The sequence below is a fragment of the Rhinopithecus roxellana genome, chromosome 12, assembly GCF_007565055.1.
Source record: "Rhinopithecus roxellana isolate Shanxi Qingling chromosome 12, ASM756505v1, whole genome shotgun sequence".
Taxonomy (NCBI): domain Eukaryota; kingdom Metazoa; phylum Chordata; class Mammalia; order Primates; family Cercopithecidae; genus Rhinopithecus; species Rhinopithecus roxellana.
This window is the reverse complement of record NC_044560.1, coordinates 17,665,102-17,683,105: the sequence shown is the minus strand read 5'-3', so window position 1 is coordinate 17,683,105 and position 18,004 is coordinate 17,665,102. Positions and strand designations below refer to the sequence as shown.

The 18,004-nt window shown below is 50.8% G+C and overlaps 1 protein-coding gene and 1 pseudogene across 5 annotated transcripts in view; one reads left to right on the top strand and one right to left on the bottom strand.

The window, feature by feature from the left end:
- Positions 1 to 18,004, bottom strand: part of RCC1 (regulator of chromosome condensation 1) — a 32,993-nt gene that overhangs the window by 1,273 nt on the left and 13,716 nt on the right. For 2 of the 5 annotated variants that reach the window (XM_030941843.1, XM_010380343.2), the window contains exons 2-9: positions 7,794 to 7,870; positions 5,691 to 5,878; positions 5,331 to 5,510; positions 3,291 to 3,387; positions 3,057 to 3,179; positions 1,803 to 1,958; positions 1,446 to 1,565; positions 927 to 1,079 (exon numbers count right to left, since the gene is read on the bottom strand). In XM_030941843.1, coding sequence (XP_030797703.1) covers positions 927 to 1,079; positions 1,446 to 1,565; positions 1,803 to 1,958; positions 3,057 to 3,179; positions 3,291 to 3,387; positions 5,331 to 5,510; positions 5,691 to 5,878; positions 7,794 to 7,866 — 1,090 coding nt within the window. In that variant the 5' untranslated portion in view covers positions 7,867 to 7,870. Of the gene's footprint in view, positions 1 to 926; positions 1,080 to 1,445; positions 1,566 to 1,802; positions 1,959 to 3,056; positions 3,180 to 3,290; positions 3,388 to 5,330; positions 5,511 to 5,690; positions 5,879 to 7,174; positions 7,226 to 7,793; positions 7,871 to 18,004 lie in introns of all 5 variants that reach the window. The other 3 variants (XM_010380342.2, XM_030941841.1, XM_030941842.1) reach the window with 3 other exon arrangements.
- On the top strand, positions 10,465 to 12,067 carry LOC104675760 (annotated as a pseudogene).

Below are 18,004 nucleotides of genomic sequence, written 5' to 3'. Positions count from 1 at the left end.
AGAGAAAGAAATGGGTACAGCTGTCTCCAGGATCCCCAGCCCACCTTTCTGTGGCAGGAGAAACCTGGGAGATGGGTGTGGACTGTGGCCTTGGCCAACAGCAGCTTGGCAAGGTCCCAGACTCTCGGAGTCCAGGGAAGTTGGGAGAACCCAAGGAGATGATGGATGAAAAAGAACGCTGTAAACCAGAGACCACAGTCCCTACACATTGCCAAAGGCTGCTCCTAGGTGTGGCATTCAAGACCCCAACCCCACCCTCTGTTCCCAGGATCAGCCACTTTTGAGATTGCCCTGATGTTCCTCTGCCTGGAATGGCATTCTTTGCTTTTCACAAAGAATGGAACCTTCAAGGTACAGTGCAAGCCTCACTTCCTCAGGAAGTCTTCCCAGATATCTCAGGTCCAGCAACTCTGCCAGCTCCAGGCTTCTACAGGACCTCCATGGCTGTCCCCCTCACCCACTCAGGCTTTGGTGGTCATTTGTTCACACCCTCCTCCGCTATACTTGCTACAACTCTGACTACTAAGTCTTTTTTTCCCTGATTTAGATTCTAAGTACAAGTCCCTGGGAAGCGGGAACATACAAGGTGATATATGAAGAGGTTACCCTGATGGAGAGAGAAGCCTGGGTTAGGAGTCTGGAGACTTGGGTTCCAGTCCCATTGCCTCCTTAGGTCTCAGTGATATCTCACTCTTTGCTATTTCTCTCCTCTGCATAATAAGTCACCTTTACTAAAATAATTTGTGTACTCATTTCATATTCATCAACACCAGAGCTTCTGAGAAGCAGGAACAAAGTGTCATCACAAACACTGCTCTCTGCACCTCGGCTCCACCTGAGAGTGGACATCACAGCCTACTGGGCAATTGGGTAAGAACCATGACCCCCAGGTCCCAACGAGACAGAGTGTAGGCAGCCCCACTCACCATCCTTGGTCACAGCATACCCCACAGAGGCCCCACAAGCCACTGAGGAGACAGCAGGCAGCCTGGAGATGAGGGTGGGTATGCTCTTCTCCTCAGCACCCTCCCCAAGGCCCAGCCGCCCATACTCAGCCCGGCCCAGGCTGTACGCTTTTCCTGTGGGAGGAGGGAGAGAGATGAGCAATAGCAGAGGGCGTGCTACAGGCAAAATGGGTGGCAGGCTAGGTGAGTCCCCCTGTCCATGGGAGTGTGTCACTGCTCCCAGGGCGATCAGAAGGAGATCTGCAGTGCCTCTTCCCAGTTTTGGAGGAGGCCTAGGAGAATCTCTACACAGGCCCTCATTGAACTCACACTTGGAAGGGCACCAGGACTCTAGGAGGATGAGAGTGACTCTCATGGACCCACGTGTGGCACAACCATGGAACAGACCCAGGCTCCAAGGACCACGGTCTCAGGAATCTGGCTAGGTCTAGGCCAGGGTACACTCCGCCCCCAAACTAGAGAAGGACGTAAAGGCCCTACCTTCTGAATCCATGCAGACTGTATGGTGCTGGCCACCAGAGAAGCCCACCCAGGACTTGGTGGAATTCTTGAAGGATGTTAGGTTCTGGGGTATGAAGCAAGATTCTGTGCCCGGAGTTCCTGGGGGAAAGGCCGGAGCCATCAGGGGTGAAGGTGTTCTGAGAGCTGCCCTTCTCAATCCCCTCCCACAGTGAGGCCACCTCCCATCAGGATATGGACATTTTCACTTTACAGATGACAAAACTGTGGTTTCAAGGGGTTAGACAACCCCGCAAAGGATGCACAATGAATGAGTGGTAGAGCCAGGACAGGAACGCAGGCCACTGGATCACGCCTGAAGCGGGGCTCGGGGCTCACCAAGCTGATGGTAGTTGGAGAGGCCAAAGCCGTACACGTGGCCCTCGTGGGAGATGGCAAAGGTGAAATAGGCACCACAAAAGGCATCCTGGAATCTCACATGGCCCCGGCTTCCCCTGGATTTCAGCATCACACACTTGGGGACCAGGAGTCGTTCTGCAGGCAGAGGGAAAGGCACAGTCAGTGACAGACAGACACATATGGCTTCCCTCTGCCCCAAGTTTAATTCTCCTCCATTATAAAAGCCCTTGAGGCTGGGCGCGGTGGCTCAAGCCTGTAATACCAGCACTTTGGGAGGCCAAGACGGGTGGATCACGAGGTCAGGAGATCGAGACCATCCTGGCTAACACGGTGAAACCCCGTCTCTACTAAAAAATACAAAAAACTAGCCAGGCGAGGTGGCGGACGCCTGTAATCCCAGCTACTCCGGAGGCTGAGGCAGGAGAATGGCGTAAACCCGGGAGGCGGAGCTTGTAGTGAGCTGAGATCCGACCATTACACTCCAGCCCGGGCGACACAGCGAGACTCCGTCTCAAAAAAAAAAAAAAAAAAGGCCCTTGAGAGGCTAAGCAGGGACTCTTATCCCTATTTTATAAAAAAGGAAACTGAGATCAAGAGAATGAAAGTGCCTTGCTCAGATCTCCACAGTTATTAGAGGTATCATTTACATAGAACTTACCATCTGCCTGATATTCTTCTCATTAACTCATTTAACTTCAGAGCAACCTAATGAAGGAGGTTTATAGGTAGGTAGACTTAATGATGAAGAAACTATGTTCAGGCCGGGCACGGTGGCTCACGCCTGTAATCCCAGCACTTTGGGGGGCTGAGGCGGGCGGATCACGAGGTCAGGAGATCGAGACCACAGGGAAACCCCGTCTCTACTAAAAATACAAAAAATTAGCCAGGCACGGTGGTGGGCGCCTGTAGTCCCAGCTACTTAGGAGGTTGAGGCAGGAGAATGGCGTGAACCCGGGAGGCGGAGCTTGCAGTGAGCCGAGATCGTGCCACTGCACTCCAGCCTGGGTGACAGAGCTAGATTCCGTCTCAAAAAAAAAAAAAAACAACAACTATGTTCAGAGTCCCATAGACAGTAGGTGGCAAAACTACCAGAGCAGTCTGTCTCCAAAGTCTTAACCAATATCACAAGTCCATCTGATGCAAGCCTGACCACAGCAAATCCTTCCTGCCTTTGGCCTTCACTGTGGGTGTGGCCTGCCAATTTGCCCTGCTGGAGGTACCAAGGCCACTTACCAAGACCTTGCCGGCCACCACGGTTGGCAAATAACTCAGGCACACGGCCTAGCTGGCCCTGTTCCCCACAGCCCAAGGTGTAGAGGTCACCATCAGCTGTCAGCATCACCAAGTGGTCGTTTCCTGAGGATGAAAAGGTAGGGGATGCAGGCCACATCTGTAAGGCCCAAGGCTGGGCCAGCCCCAGAACAAGGTCCTCCAAGTCCTGCCCCGAGCAAGTACCCCCAGACCCACCTGAGGCCACCTTTACCACAGGCACGTCCAGCTGCACCTGCACTGGCACCATGCTCTTCTTCATGGGCTCCAACAGCCCAATCACACCGTTATTGTCCTAGAAGGGAGGGACAGGGCACTTATCAGCCAGTCCTGCCTGCGCCATACCAGTGAAATCCAGAAGGGCAGTGGCACCAGATGGGGATGGAGAGGTTGGCAGGAGCCGGGCCACATACTCAAATACTTATCAATGAAATCATTTATGGTCTGCAACTTGCATTAAAATAATCAAGGAGTCAGAGAGTAGATGTAAATAGAGATAAACAAGTCTGGCCACAAGTTGATAATCATTGAAACTGTGTGGCAAGTAAACGGGCGTTCAATATACTATTCTGGGCCAGGCATGGTAGCTCATGCCAGTAATCCTAGCACTTTGGTAGGCCCAGGCAGGCAGATCGCTTGAGCTCAAGACCAGCTTGGGCAACATGGTGAAACCCGGTCCCCACAAAAAAATACAAAAACTAGCTGGGTGTGGTGGCACAAGCCTATAGTATCAACTACTTGCGAGGTTGAGGTGGAAGAAATCACCTGAGCCCAGGAAGTTGAGGCTGCAGTGAGCTAAGATGATGCCACTGCACTCTGGCCTGGGTGACAGAGCAGGATCTCATCTCTAATTAAAAAAGAAAAGAGGCCAGACGTGGTGGCTCACGCCTGCAATCCCAGTATTCTGGGAGGCCCAGAGGGGCGGATCACCTGAGATCAGGAATTTGCAACCAGCCTGGCCAACATGGTGGCCATCTCTCCTAAAAATACAAAAATTAGTGAGGCATGGTGGCGCGTGCCTGTAATCCCAGCTACTCGGGAGGCTGAAGAAGGAGAATTGTTTGAGCCCAAGAGGCAGAGGTTGCAGTGAGCCGAAATTGTGTCATTGCACTCCAGCCTGGGTGACATTCTCCATAAAAAATTCAAAATAGACGTGATACAAACACACCCATCAGGCCCGGCGCAGTGGCCCACGCCTGTAATCCCAGCACTTTGGGAGGCTAAGGCAGGTAGATTGCTTGAGGTCAAGAATTCGAGACTAGCTTGGCCAACAAGATGAAATCCCGTCTCTACTAAAATATAAAAAGTAGCTGGGCGTGATGGTATGCGCCTGTAGTCCCAGCTACTTGGAAGGCTGACAGCAGAAGAATCGCTTGAACCCGGAAAGAGGAGGTTACAGTAAGATCTCGCCACTGCACTCCAGCCTGGCTGATGGAGCGAGACTCCATCGAAAAAAAATAGTAAGAAGAAAACAATTTTAATACAGAATTTGGCCCTGGGCGCGGTGGCTCATGCCTGTAATCCCAGCACTTTGGGAAGCAGAGGCGGGTGGATCATCTGAGGTCAGGAGTTCAAGACCAGCCTGACCAACAGGAGAAACCCAATCTCTACTGAAAATACAAAATTAGCCAGGCGTGGTGGCGCATGCCAGTAATCCTAGCTACTTGGGAGGCTGAGGCAGGAGAATCACTTAAACCCGGGAGGCAGAGGTTGTGGTGAGCCAAGATTGCGTTATTGCACTCCAGCCTGGGCAACAAGAGTGAAATTTCGTCTCTCAAAAGAAAAAAATCAAAAAACCAGAATCTGTTTTTTAAACTACACTCCTCTCTACCTTGGAAACTCTGAGATGCAACAATCCCTGCCTCCACACCTCCTTGCCCCATCCAAACCTCTGGGAAATGTGGAAGAGGCAGTGCTGGCAAGGTGAGGCGGAGACGGAAGTCAGGGAGATGGGTGAAGACAGCAGGCCTCCTGGATCAGCCTCAACCCAGGGACATCCCTGACCCAGTCGCTTCCCAGGACAGACACTTGATGACATTGGATTCAAGGAAGCAGCTGGTGGTGTGGACAGGCCCACATGAAGAAGCTAGAGTCCTGGGTCTGGGCCTCAGCTCTACCTGTGGGGTTTCATCTCCCCACTAGTAAGTACCACGGAGGCATGGAAGTGGATTATCTTTGGGGCCCCACCAGTTAATTCTGCCTTTCAGGCCCCATGCAGACTTCCAGACCCAGCCTTACCCGGAAGGAGCCCCAGAGGAAGACACGGCCATCCTCGGTGAGGGCTGCTGTGTGACTGTCTCCTGCTGACACCTGTACCACCTTCTCTTGCAGCTCCACTTTCCCAGGGATCATCTCCGAGCCCTCCACTGATGTGTCCCTTCCCAGGGCACCCTCATCATTGCAGCCGAAGGAATAGACCTGTGCCCAGGATGCCCTCATTAATGCAAAGTCTGGCCTCGCAGTCCATTCTCATGTAGGCCACTCCCCGCTTGACTAGCCAGCTCCATTTCCACAGTGAACATGTGTGGTTCAAAAGCCCTGCCCCAAGCCACCCAATCCCAGGCCTTGTCCAACCCTGTGCCAGCCCCCAACACCTACCTGGCCACTTTCGCTTAGACACACGGTGTGCATGCCCCCAGCCTCAGCCTGCACAACATCCTCTGGAATGGATACCAGGGCCGGCTTCTTCCTCTCCATCACGTTCTCACCCAGCCCCAGCTGGCCCACATCGCCCTGGCCTAGTGTCAGCACCAAGCCAGGTTCTGTGCTGTGGGACCTGTGTGAGACTGAAGGGTGAAGAAGATAGACCCTGAGTGTAGAGGATGACTACAGCCAGGAGAGGTCACAGGCTCTGAGACCAGACAAACCTGGGCGGAAGCCCCTGCTCTGCCACAGACCGTTAGTATGAACTTTCTGAGTCTAAGTTTTGTCGTCTGTGAAATGGGGACAACAAAAGTACCTCTCTCACAGGATTTTTGGGGAGATTAAGAACTGAGCACATTATTCACGTGAAAGGGGAGAAACGGAAACAAGGAGACACTGGATACTGTGAAATGAATCTTGATGGAGAGGGCAAGAGGGGCCGGGTGCGGTGGCTCACACCTGTAATCCTAGCACTTTGGGAGGCCGAGGCGGGCGGATCACTTGAGGTCAGGAGTTCGAGACCAGCCTGGCCAACAGTAGCCTGTAGTCCCAGCTACTCCGGGGGCTGAGGCAGGAGAATCACTTGAACCTGGGAGGTGGAGGTGGCAGTGAGCCGAGATCGCGCCATTGCCCTCTCTAGTCTGGGCGACAGAGTGAGACTCGATCTCAAAAAAAAAAAAAAAAAAGAAAAAAAAGAAAAGAAAGCTAATTATTATTATTATTATTTTGAGACGGAGTCTCCCTCTGTTGCCAGGCTGGAGTGCTGTGACGGATCTCGGCTAACTGCAGCCTCTGCCTCCTGGGTTCAAGTGATTCCTCTGCCTCAGCCTCCTGTGTAGCTGGGATTACAGGTGCCCGCCACCACGCATGGCTAATTTTTTGTATTTTAGTAGAGACGGGGTTTCACCATATTAGCCAGGATGGTCTGGATCTTCTGACCTCGTGATCCGCCCGCCTCGGCCTCCCAAAGTGTTGCGATTACAGGCGTGAGCCACCGCGCCCGGCCGAAAGCTAATTATAATAGCAGAATCTGCACCGAAAGCAAGGGAGACTACGTGGGTCAGAGCACAGTCCCCAGTCTCCATCCTAGCCCTCCTCCATGCCCAGGCCGTCCGCCAGTGAGTAAGTTTAGCTCCCGGGCAAATCCACTGCAGAAACGGACTCCTCCCTCCGCCATCCAGTGGAGAGGCAGGAGGGGCAGGAGGAAGAGCGGCCAACGGCATTTGCGGGAGGTGCGCGCCAACCAGTGGGAGGCCCGGGGCCCTCTGTGGGCCAAAGGCAGCCCCCCAACCCGCAGTCCCGGGCAGCCAATGGCGCCCAGCCCCTCCCCCGAGGATGTGGCCAGCGCTGAGGAGCCCGCGCTGGCAGCACAGAGGGCACGCCGGGCGCGGAGCCACCTGGTTGGGTTTTCTGGTCAGGAGGGCTCGGCCCGCAGGCACCTTGGCAGGAGCGGGCGCCAGGAACGCGGCGGGAGGCAGCGGCCCTCGCGTCTGCAAAAGACAGACACTGTCTGAGCGTGGGTCCACACTTCCCCTCCCAGTTTAGTGCTGGCTTTTCTTTCCTCCCTGTGCCCCTCCGGGGTCCCAGCACAGAGGAAACCATAGCCACCTCCCTCAAATGCTGCCAGGCCATTATTTCATCTCATCCTCACACAGCCCAGAGAGGGTGGTGCTGCTCTGGCTGCCTCCATTTTATGAAGTTGATAATCCAAACTGCAGGATTAAGTGACTTGCCCATCAGCTAGAAAGTGGCAGAGCAAGGACTTGAACCCATGTCGTAAAGTCAATGGTCCTAACCATAATGCATCACTGACGGGTGAAGTCCTAGGGTCTAGTTTTTTTTGCCAGTACTGCCTGAGTGCCTTGAGAGGAGTTTCTGCCCACTTTGTGATTCCCAAAGAGTGGGATTCAATGAGCTATGGGAAACATTCCAGCTGGGTGGGGTCTCTGCTCATCCACTCCCTTCAGTTTCAAGTGTCAAGAAGGAAGGAGCCCAGTCCTGGGTTCTTAGGGTTTCGAGGGGCCACCTGTACCCACAAAGAGGCCAAGGCCAACTTACCCTTCACCTTCTTGCTTTTGGGGATGGCATCTGCTGGGGGGGACCTTCTTTTAGCTATGCGCTTGGGTGACATCTTCCTGTCCAGAAAAAGTCAGTCAAATACTACATATCAGAAATGGCAAACATTTTCCTGGGCCAATTAGACGATATTTATCAAAAACCCTAGAAATAGGTTAAGAGGAATTGCCCAACAATTGCACTTCTCAAAATGTATCCCAAGAATAGAATAATGGATGCACCCAAAGATCAATTACACAAATATTTTCTACTGTATTCTTCATAACATTGTAAAAACAACAAAAACAGAACCACCCAGGGGTTCAATAGTAGTGAACTAGTTAAATATGTGGTATATTCATGACAGAACAGTATGAAGTCATCAAAAGTGATGTTTTCAGAGATCAATCTATTGAATAGAAAGATGTTCCCCACTGCCAAGTAAAGCAGAATAAAAAACAGATGGCCAGGTGCGGTGGCTCACATCTGTAATCCCAACACTGTGGGAGGCCGGAGCGGGCGGATTACCTGAGATCGGGAGTTTGAAACCAGCCTGGCCAACATGGCAAAACCCCATCTCTACTAAAAATACAAAAATTAGCCAGGCGCAGTGATGGGCACCTGTAATCCCAGCTACTCAGGAGGCTGAGGCAGGAGAATTGCTTGAACCCGGGAGCTGGAGGCTGCAGTGAGCCAAGACTAAGTCACTGCACTCCAGCCTGGGCAACAGAGCCAGACTCTGTTTCAAAAAAAGAAAAAAAAGGCTGGGTGCAGTGGCTCACACCTGTAATCCCAGCACTTTGGGAGGCCAAGGTGGGTGGATCACTTGAGGTCAGGAGTTCAAGACCAGCCTGGCCAAAATGGTGAAACCCCAGCGCCACTAAAAAAACAAACAAACAAACAAAAAAAAAACAAAAATCAGCCAGGCATGGTGGTGCGTGACTGTAATCCCAACTACTTGGGAGGCTGAGGCAGGAGAACTGCTTGAACCTAGGAGGTGGAGGTTGCAGTGAGCCAAGATCACGACACTGCACTCAGTACTCCAGCCTGGGTGACAGAGTGAAACTCCATTAAAAAAAAAAAAAAAAAAAAAAAAAAAAAAAAGAAAAACAGCCTATCATCCTTTTTGTTTTTGGAAAAAAAAAGGCATACACATAAAAAATATGTGAGAAAAATCTGGGGAAGAAAACACATCCCATATTAACAATGGTAACCTCTGGAAAATGGTATTATAGATAATAATTACTTGTTTCATTGTAACTTCCTATATTATCTAAGATGTTTAACAAGGAGCACTACATGTATTTTTCTTTTTTTTTTTGAGACGGAGTCTCACTCCCTCGCCAGGCTGGAGTGCACAGGCCTCTCAGCTCACTGCAACTTCCGCCTCCCAGGTTGAAGCGATTCTTGTGCCTCAGCCTTCTGAGTAGCTGAGATTACAGGCATGCATCACCATGCCCTGCTTTGTATTTTTTTTTTTTTTTTTTGAGACAGAGTCTCGTTCTGTTGCCCAGGCTAGAGTGCAATGGTGCAATCTCAGCTCACTGCAACCTCTGCCTCTTGGGTTCAAGTGCTTCTCCTGCCTCAGCCTCTCGAGTAGCTGGGATTACAGGTGCCCACCACCACACCCAGCTAATTGTTGTATTTTTAGTAGAGACAAAGTTTCACCAGTTTGGCCAGGCTGGTCTCAAACTCCTGACCTCAGGTGATCTACCCCCACAACCCCCGGCCTCCCGAAGTGCTGGGACTATAGGTGTGAGCCACTGCACCTGGCCCAAATTTTGTATTTTTAGTAGAGACAGGGTTTCATCATGTTGGCTAGGTTGGTCTTGAACTCCCAACCTCAAGTGATCCTCCTGCCTCAGCCTCCTGAAGTGCTGGGATTACAGGGATGAGCCACTGCGTCCGACCAATTACATATTTTTTTTTTGTTTTTTTTGTTTTTTGTTTTTTTTTTGAAGCAGAGTTTTGTTCTTGTTGCCTACACTGGAGTGCCATGGCACGATCTCGGCTCACCACAACCTCTACCTTCCAAGTTCAAGTGATTTTCCTGAATTTTGTATTTTTAGTAGAGATGGGGTTTCAACATGTTGGTCCCGCTGGTCTTGAACTCCTGACCTCAGGTGATCCACCCACCTCGGTCTCCCAAAGTGCTGAGATTACAGGCGTGAGCTACCACGCCTGGTCACATGTATTTTTAAAAATTTTAAGTCTGTTGTAAAAAATTAAAGCATTGAAGAACAACATTAAGTGAAATATCCATCATAACTCCATTCAACCCCGTGTAAGCACCAGTAACTTTGGTAATGTGTTACTGTTATAATCAGAGGGGGAGAAAAGCTATTATCTTTTCTTATGTGATTGATTTTTTTAGAGACAAGGTGCCACCACACCTGTAATCCTAGCACTTTGGGAGGTCGAGGCAGGAAGATCGCTTGAGCCCAGGACTTCAAGACCAGCCTGGGCAACATGACGAAACCCCATCTCTATCTAAAAAATTACAAAAATTAGCCAGGCATGGTGGTGCACGTCTGCAGTCCCAGCTACTCAGGAGGCTGAGGTGGGAGGATGGCTTCAGCCTGGGAGGCTGAGGCTGCAGTGAGCTGAGGTTGTGCCATTGCACTTCAGCCTGGGTGACAGAGTGAGACCCTGTCTCAAAAAAACAAAAATACACATGCACTTTAAGACGGCAGCTGCTGTGGGAAGGTGGTTCCGAGCATCAGCTGCCAGCATGTGAGTGTCATTCCTTGGGGTATTTCTGCCACTGCAGCCATCAGGCCTGCTGCTTCTGGAAGAACAAGTTTGACAAACATGTTGTGGTCTGGTTCCGGTCAAGCAACATTCTGGCACCAGTTCCTCATACTGTGCACCTGATGTCACCCAGCATGTGCCCTATTTTAAGGGTACAGCCGTTGTCAATGGAGAGTTCAAAGACTTAAGCCTTGATGACTTTGAGGGGAAATATTTGGTGCCTTTCTTCTATCCTTTGGATTTCTTTTTTTTTTTTCAAGATGGAGTCTTGCTCTGTCACCCAGGCTGGAGTGCAGTGACACGATCTCGGCTCACTACAACCTCCGCCTCCCAGGTTCAAGCGATTCTCCTGCCTCAGCCTCCCCAGTAGCTGGGACTACAGGCGCCTGCCACCACGCCTGGCTAATTTTTGTATTTTTAGTAGAGACAGGATTTCACCATGTTGGTGAGGCTGGTCTTGAACGCTTGAACTCAGGTGATCCACCCGCCTCAGCCTCCCAAAGTGCTCAGATTACAGGCGTAAGCCACCGTGGTGGATTCCCACTTTAGCCATCTTGCCTGGATAAATACACCAAGAAAGAATGGCGGTTTGGGTCACATGAACATCACACCTTTGTCACATTTCACTAAGCGAATTCCCAAGACCACGGTGTGCTGCTAGAAGGTCTTGGTCTTGCACCAAGAGGTCTCTTCTTTTTATTTATTTATTTATTTATTTATTTATTTTTTGAGACAGAGTCTTGCTCAGTCGCCCAGGCTGGAGTGCAGTGGCGCAATCTCGGCTCACTGCAAGCTCCGCCTCCTGAGTTCCCGCCATTCTCCGGCCTCAGCCTCCCAAGTAGCTGGGACTACAGGCGCCCACCGCCACGCCCAGCTAATTTTTTGCGTTTTTAGTAGAGACGGGGTTTCACCATGTTAGCCACGATGGTCTCGGTCTCCTGACCTCATGATCCGCCCGCCTCAGCCTCCCAAAGTGCTGGGATTACAGGCGTGAGCCCGGCCCAAGAGGTCTCTTCGTAATTGACCCCAGTGGAGTCATCAAGCACTTAAGTGTTTTTTGTTTTGTTTTTTGAGACGGAGTCTCGCTCTGTCGCCCAGGCTGGAGTGCAGTGGCACAATCTTGGCTCACTGCAAGCTCTTGCCTCTCAGGTTCACACCATTCTCCTGCCTCAGCCTCCCAAGTAGCTGGGACTACAGGTGCCCACCACCATGCCCGGCTAATTTTTTTTATTTTATCAGTAGAGATGGCGCTTCACTGTGTTAGCCGGAATGGTCTCGATCTCCTGACCTCCTGACCGCCTCAGCCTCCCAAAGTGCTGGGATTACAGGCGTGAGCTACCGCACCCGGCCGCACTTGAGTGTTAATGATCGCCCAGTGGGCCGAAGTGTGGAAGAAACCCTCCTCTTGGTGAAGGCATTCCAGTATGTAGAAACCCATGGAGAAGTCTGCCCAGTGAATTGGACACAGGATTCTCCAACAATCAAGCCAAATTTAGCTGCTTCCAAAGAGTATTTTCAGAAGGTAAATCAGTAGCTTGCCCATGTGTATCTTCACCTTCTCACCCCAGAGAAGAACCACAGTTGAAACCTGCTTTTATCATTTTAAAGATGATTATTTGTGGCCTGGAGTGGTGGCTCACGCCTGTAATCCCAGCACTTTGGGAGGCTGAGGTGGGAGAATCACCTGAGGTTGGGAGTTTGAGACCAGCCTGACCAACAGAGAGAAACCTTGTCTCTACTAAAAATACAAAATTAGCCGGGCGTGGTGGCGCATGCCTGTAATCCCAGCTACTCGGGAGGCTGAGACAGGAGAATTGCTTGAACCCAGGAGGTGGAGGCTGCAGTGAGCCAAGACTGCACCACTGAACTCCAGCCTGGGCAACAACAGTGAAACTCCATCTCAAAAAAAAAAAAAAAAAAGATTGTTTGTAGGCTGGGCACGGTGGTTCACGCCTGTAATACCAGCACTTTGGGAGGCTGAAGTGGGTGGATCACCTGAGGTCAGGAGTTCGAGACCAGCCTGGCTAACATGGTGAAACCCCTTCTCTACTAGAATACAAAAATTAGCTGGGCATGGTGGCGGGTGCCTGTAATCCCAGCTACTCGGGAGGTTGAGGCAGGAGAACTGCTTGAACCCAGGAGGCAGAAGCTGCAGTGAGTGGAGATTGCACCACTGCACTCCAGCCTGGGCAACAGAGCGAGACTTCCTCTCAGGAAAAAAAAAAAAAAAAAGAGAGAGAGAGATCAGGCCTGTGCGGTGGCTCACGCCTGTAATCCCAGCACTTTAGGAGGCTGAGGTGGATCATGAGGTCAGGAGATCGAGACCATCCTGGCTAACATGGTGAAACCCCGTCTCTACTAAACAAAATAGAAAAATCTAGCTGGGCATGGTGGCGGGCGCCTGTAGTCCCAGCTACTGGGGAGGTTGAGGCAGGAGAATGGTGTGAACCCAGGAGGCGGAGCTTGCAGTGAGCCGAGATCATGCCACTGCACTCCAGCCTGGGCAACAGAGCGAGACTCCGTCTCAAAAACAAAACAAACAAACAAACAAAATTAGCTGGGTGTGGTGGTGTGCTCCTGTAATCCCAGCTACTCGGGAGGCTGAGGCAGGAGAATCGCTTGAACTTGGGAGGCGGAGGTTGTGGTGAGCTGAAATCGCACCACTGCACTCCAGCCTGGGTGACAGAGCAAGACTCTGTCTCAAAACGAAACAAACAAAAACAAAAAAGAACAACAAAAAAAGAGATCAAAGCTGTATATGCAGTCACACCAAAATACAAACACCAAGTATGACAGAAACGGGGAAAGGAAACCATGTACGGGTGATTAGGAGGGGCGGCAGTAGGAAGATGCAGGGCAGCTGAAAGCCTCGGCCCCTCCACACTCCTAGTCTTTTAACGGCTGCTGCTGCTTCCCAAGACTTCCATGTCTTCTCCAGGCTGCTGGGAATACAGACATGCTCCCCAGCTCTCTAATTCTAATCCAGCTCAAATTGTGTCCAATGCCTTTTATTTTCCTCTAAACATACAGCTCTGGAAATAAATATATATATATATATATAAACTCTGAACTGTTTCCTCATCTATAAAAGGAGATGAAATGACTACTTCTCAGGGCTGTCATCAAGACTGAATGAAATGGTTGTTAAATCCACAAATATTTATAGTGCTTACTACTACTAAGTGAGGAGACCACCCCTCATATTGTCTCATGCCCAATCTCTGCCTTCAAAGAAAGAAGTAAAAACTAAAAGGCAGGCCGGGCGCGGTGGCTCAAGCCTGTAATCCCAGCACTTTGGGAGGCCGAGACGGGCGGATCATGAGGTCAGGAGATCGAGACCATCCTGGCTAACACGGTGAAACTCCGTGTCTACTAAAAAAAAATACAAAAAACTAGCCGGGCGAGGTGGCGGGCGCCTGTAGTCCCAGCTACTCGGGAGGCTGAGGCAGGAGAATGGCATAAACCCGGGAGGCGGAGCTTGCAGTGAGCTGAGATCCGGCCACTGCACTCCAGCCTGGGCAACAGAGCGAGACTCTGTCTCAAAAAAAAAAAAAAAACTACAAGGCAGAAATGAAATCCACAGGCAGACAGCCCGGCACCGCACCCTGGATCTGGTTAAAGATCTACCCCTGACCTAACCAGTTATGTTATCTATAGATTCCAGACATTGTTTGGAAAAGCACTGTGAAAATCCCTGTCCTGTTCTGTTCTGTTCTGATTACCCGTGCACGCAGCCCCCAGTCAGCAGCCCCCAGTCACGTACCCGCTGCTTGCTCAATCAATCATGACCCCCTCACGCAGACCCCCTTAGAGTTGTAAGCCCTTAAAAGGGACAGGAATTGCTCACTTGGGGAGCTCAGTTTTTGGAGACATGAGTCTTGCCAAAGCTCCTGGCCGAATAAAGCCCTTCCTTCTTTAACTCGGTGTCTGAAGGGTTTCGTCTGTGGCTTATCCTGCTACACTATTGCTTGGCTTTGGGCCAGGAGGTGTAGCAAGGATAAAGGAGACTAACCCTTTTTTACTCTCATAATTTGTTCATCCTTTTTATTTATTTTTGAGACAGGGTCCTGCCCAGACTGGAGTGCAGTGGCATGATCATGGCTCACTGCAGCCTCAACCACCTGGGCTTATGCCATCCTGGGTAGCTGGGACTACAGGTGCGCACCACCACGCCTGGCTAATTTTTGTATATTTTGTAGAAGCAATGTCTTGCTATGTTGCCCAGGCTGGTCCCGAACTCCTGGGCTCAAGCGATTCTCTGGCCTTAGACTCCTAAAGGTGTTATTATAGGTGTGAGCCACCATGCCCGGCCTTTTATTTTATTCTTTTAAGAGAGGGGGTCTCACTCTGTGACCTAGGCTAGAGTGCACTGGTGCAATTACCTCACTGCAGCCTCAAACTCATGGACTCAAGTGATCTTCCCACCTCAGCTTCCCAAGAGGCTGGGATCATGGGCACATGCCACAGAACTTGGCTTGATTTGTTCATCCTAAAAAAGTCCAGGGGATTCTTGGCAGGCCTGCCCAGGATCCCCCTATGAGTTGGCCAAACACAAAGACTCCCAGGCTTGGGCTTAAATGACCAGGTAGATGGTAGACTTCCATGTAGTGAGATAGAGAACACTGGTGAACAAACAGGAGAGACGTGAAGCTCCATGTTGCTAGGTATTTTCATTCAATCTGAAGTGCTTGGGCGCCATCCCAGAAAGGATGTCAGATGGACTAGGGGTGTGGAATATGAGGCACCCTTGTGGCCGGGCACGGTGGCTCATGCCTGTAATCCCAGCACGTTGGGAGGCCAAGGTGGGCAGATCACCTGAGGTCAGGAGTTCGAGACCAGCCTGATCAACATGGAGAAACCCCATCTCTACTAAAAACACAAAATTAGCCGGGCGTGGTGGCGCATGCTATAATCCCAGCTACTCGGGAGTCTGAGGCAGCAGAATCGCTTGAACCCGGAAGGTGGAGGTTGCGGTGAGCCGAGTTTGCGCCAGTGCACTCCAGCCTGGGCAACAAGAGTGAAACTCTATCCCTCCACCAAAAAAAGAGGCACCTTTGTTTTAGATAGACAGCTGTGTGCCAAGGCAAATATCCCATCAGTTTATCAGAATAATCTGTAGCAGTCTGGTGTGCCTGGGAGGGAGACTGCATTAGCATGAAAAAGTACTCACAACAAGAAGTCAGGAGAAAAAAGCAGGAAACAATTATGTCAACACAGTTGGTGCTGATGGCTGGGCTGCCATGAGCACAGCTTGGAATGCAGTCAGACACATAAGGGTTATATGAAGTGTTGGTGTCATGGGGCATTAACCAAAAAATCTGTTATCGTGGATGGAACAGACCCAGTCAGTCAACATCTCCTTAGTTATCTGTGTTTGGCTAATACTTTGGAGCGTTTCACTACAAGCTGGCCACAATGATCCCACTCTACAGAGAAGAAAACTGAGGCTCAGAAAGGTCAAGCATGTTACTCAAGATTGGAAGAGGAGACCAAGATCTGAATCAAGTTAGTCAGACTCCAGAGCTGGTGCCCTTGAGTGTTATTAGAAATTTCTTCTGCCTCCAGTCGGGCGCAGTGGCTCATGCCTGTAATCCCAGCACTTTGGGAGGCCGAGGCGGGTGGATCAGGAGGTCAGGAGATCGAGACTGTCCTGGCTAACACAGTGAAATCCCGTCTCTACTAAAAATACAAAATACAAAAAATTAGCTAGACGTGGTGGCGGGCGCCTGTAGTCCCGGCTACTCAGGAGGCTGAGGCAGGAGAATGGAGTGAACCCGGGAGGCGGAGGTTGCAGTGAACCGAGACCACGCCACTGCACTCCAGCCTGGGTGACACAGCGAGACTCAGTCTCAAAAAAAAAAAAAAAAAAAAGAAATTTCTTCTGCCTCATTCCTCCCCATGCTCCCTAGTAGTCTCTCAGCTTGCCTGGAACTGTCTCTCTTCCTCCTTTCCCTAGGAAAGACAGCAACTTGTTGCTGGTCTTCTGGTCCCCACCCTCATCCCCTCATCTCATTCTCCAAGTCATTCGTGATAAATAAATGTGTGTGTGTGTGTGTGTACATTTTGAGACAGGGTCTCACTCTGTTGCCTAGGCTGTAGTGCAGTAGCACGTACATGGCTCACTGCAACCTCTACCTCCTAGGCTCAAGCGATCCTCCTGCCTCAGCATCCAAGCGTCCAGAGTAGCTGGGACTACAGGCATGTACCACCATGCTTGGCTAATGTGTAATTTTTTTTTTTTTTTTTTGGTAGAGACAAGATCTCATATGTTGCCCAGGCTGGTCTCAAACTCCCGGGCTCAAGTGATCCTCCTACCTCGACCTCCCAAAGTGATGGGATTACAGGCGTGAGGTACCGTGCCCGGCCTCATTCGTGATCTTTCCAAACCTCAAACCAGAAGCAAGCTGCTGGCCTGCTTGGACTCCTTAGTGGTTCCCTTTGCCTGGAAGATAAAGCCCACATTTCTTAGCTTGGTATTAGAGGTCTCCAACATCGGGTACTGACAGAACCTTTAGCTTCACGTCCCATCTACCACATCCTCCCGTCTCTTCCCACACAATCTGCTTGCCAGACCCACCAGGCCAGAATGCTAACTGTCCTCTCCATACTGTTTGCATCTCTTTACCTTGAAAGCCTTCCTATCCCTTATCCCACTGGAAGAACATCTACTGGTGTCTCAAAGTCACCTCCTCTGATCCCTCCTCCATCCTGAACTAGTCATTCTCTCTGAGAAACTGGAACAGACTTTTAGATCACAATCACTTTACATGCCTATCCACCACACCAATGAACTTCCTAAAAGCCCCTGGGGGCACCGGTGGACTCACTGTATCTTCCATATGCAAAACCCTTTTACTTCTCACAGGAAGCTGAAGAAGGCAGCACTGTCACTCCTATTTCCCAGTTAAGGAACTGAGGCTCAGGAAGATAACTTTATTGGCCTAAGTTCACATAGCAAGTAAAGGGGAGCCTAGAAAAACCACCCAGGCCTATCTGACTGATTCTGAAGGCTGACCATGGTCCAGGCAGGGGCTAAGGCAGCCTGGACAGGCCTCCCCAGGATCCCCTACGCCCTTGGCCAAGTCCCAGAAGCAGAGAGCAGAAGCCAGCTGAGAAGGAGAGGACAGTGAGACCAGAGAGGAGACACTGAGGCAGCTGAGGCCTGAGGGAAGGTGGGGTGGGTGGTGACAGACCCGACGACAGACATGGGGTAGGACAGTGGCAACAACTCCCTGCTGCGGTGGAGATGGCCCCTGAGTGCTCATTGAGTCCCAGAGGAGAGGCTTCCTCTCCAAAATGGAAGACTTGAGGTCCTGCACTAGGCTACTGTGAGCAATCGCCAGGGAAGGGCAGGGGATGGAGGGCTACCTTCTTTTCTTTTTTTTTTTGAGACGGAGTCTGGCTCTGTCGCCCAGTCTAGAGTGCAGTAGCGCAATCTCAGCTCACTGCAAAGCTCCGCCTCC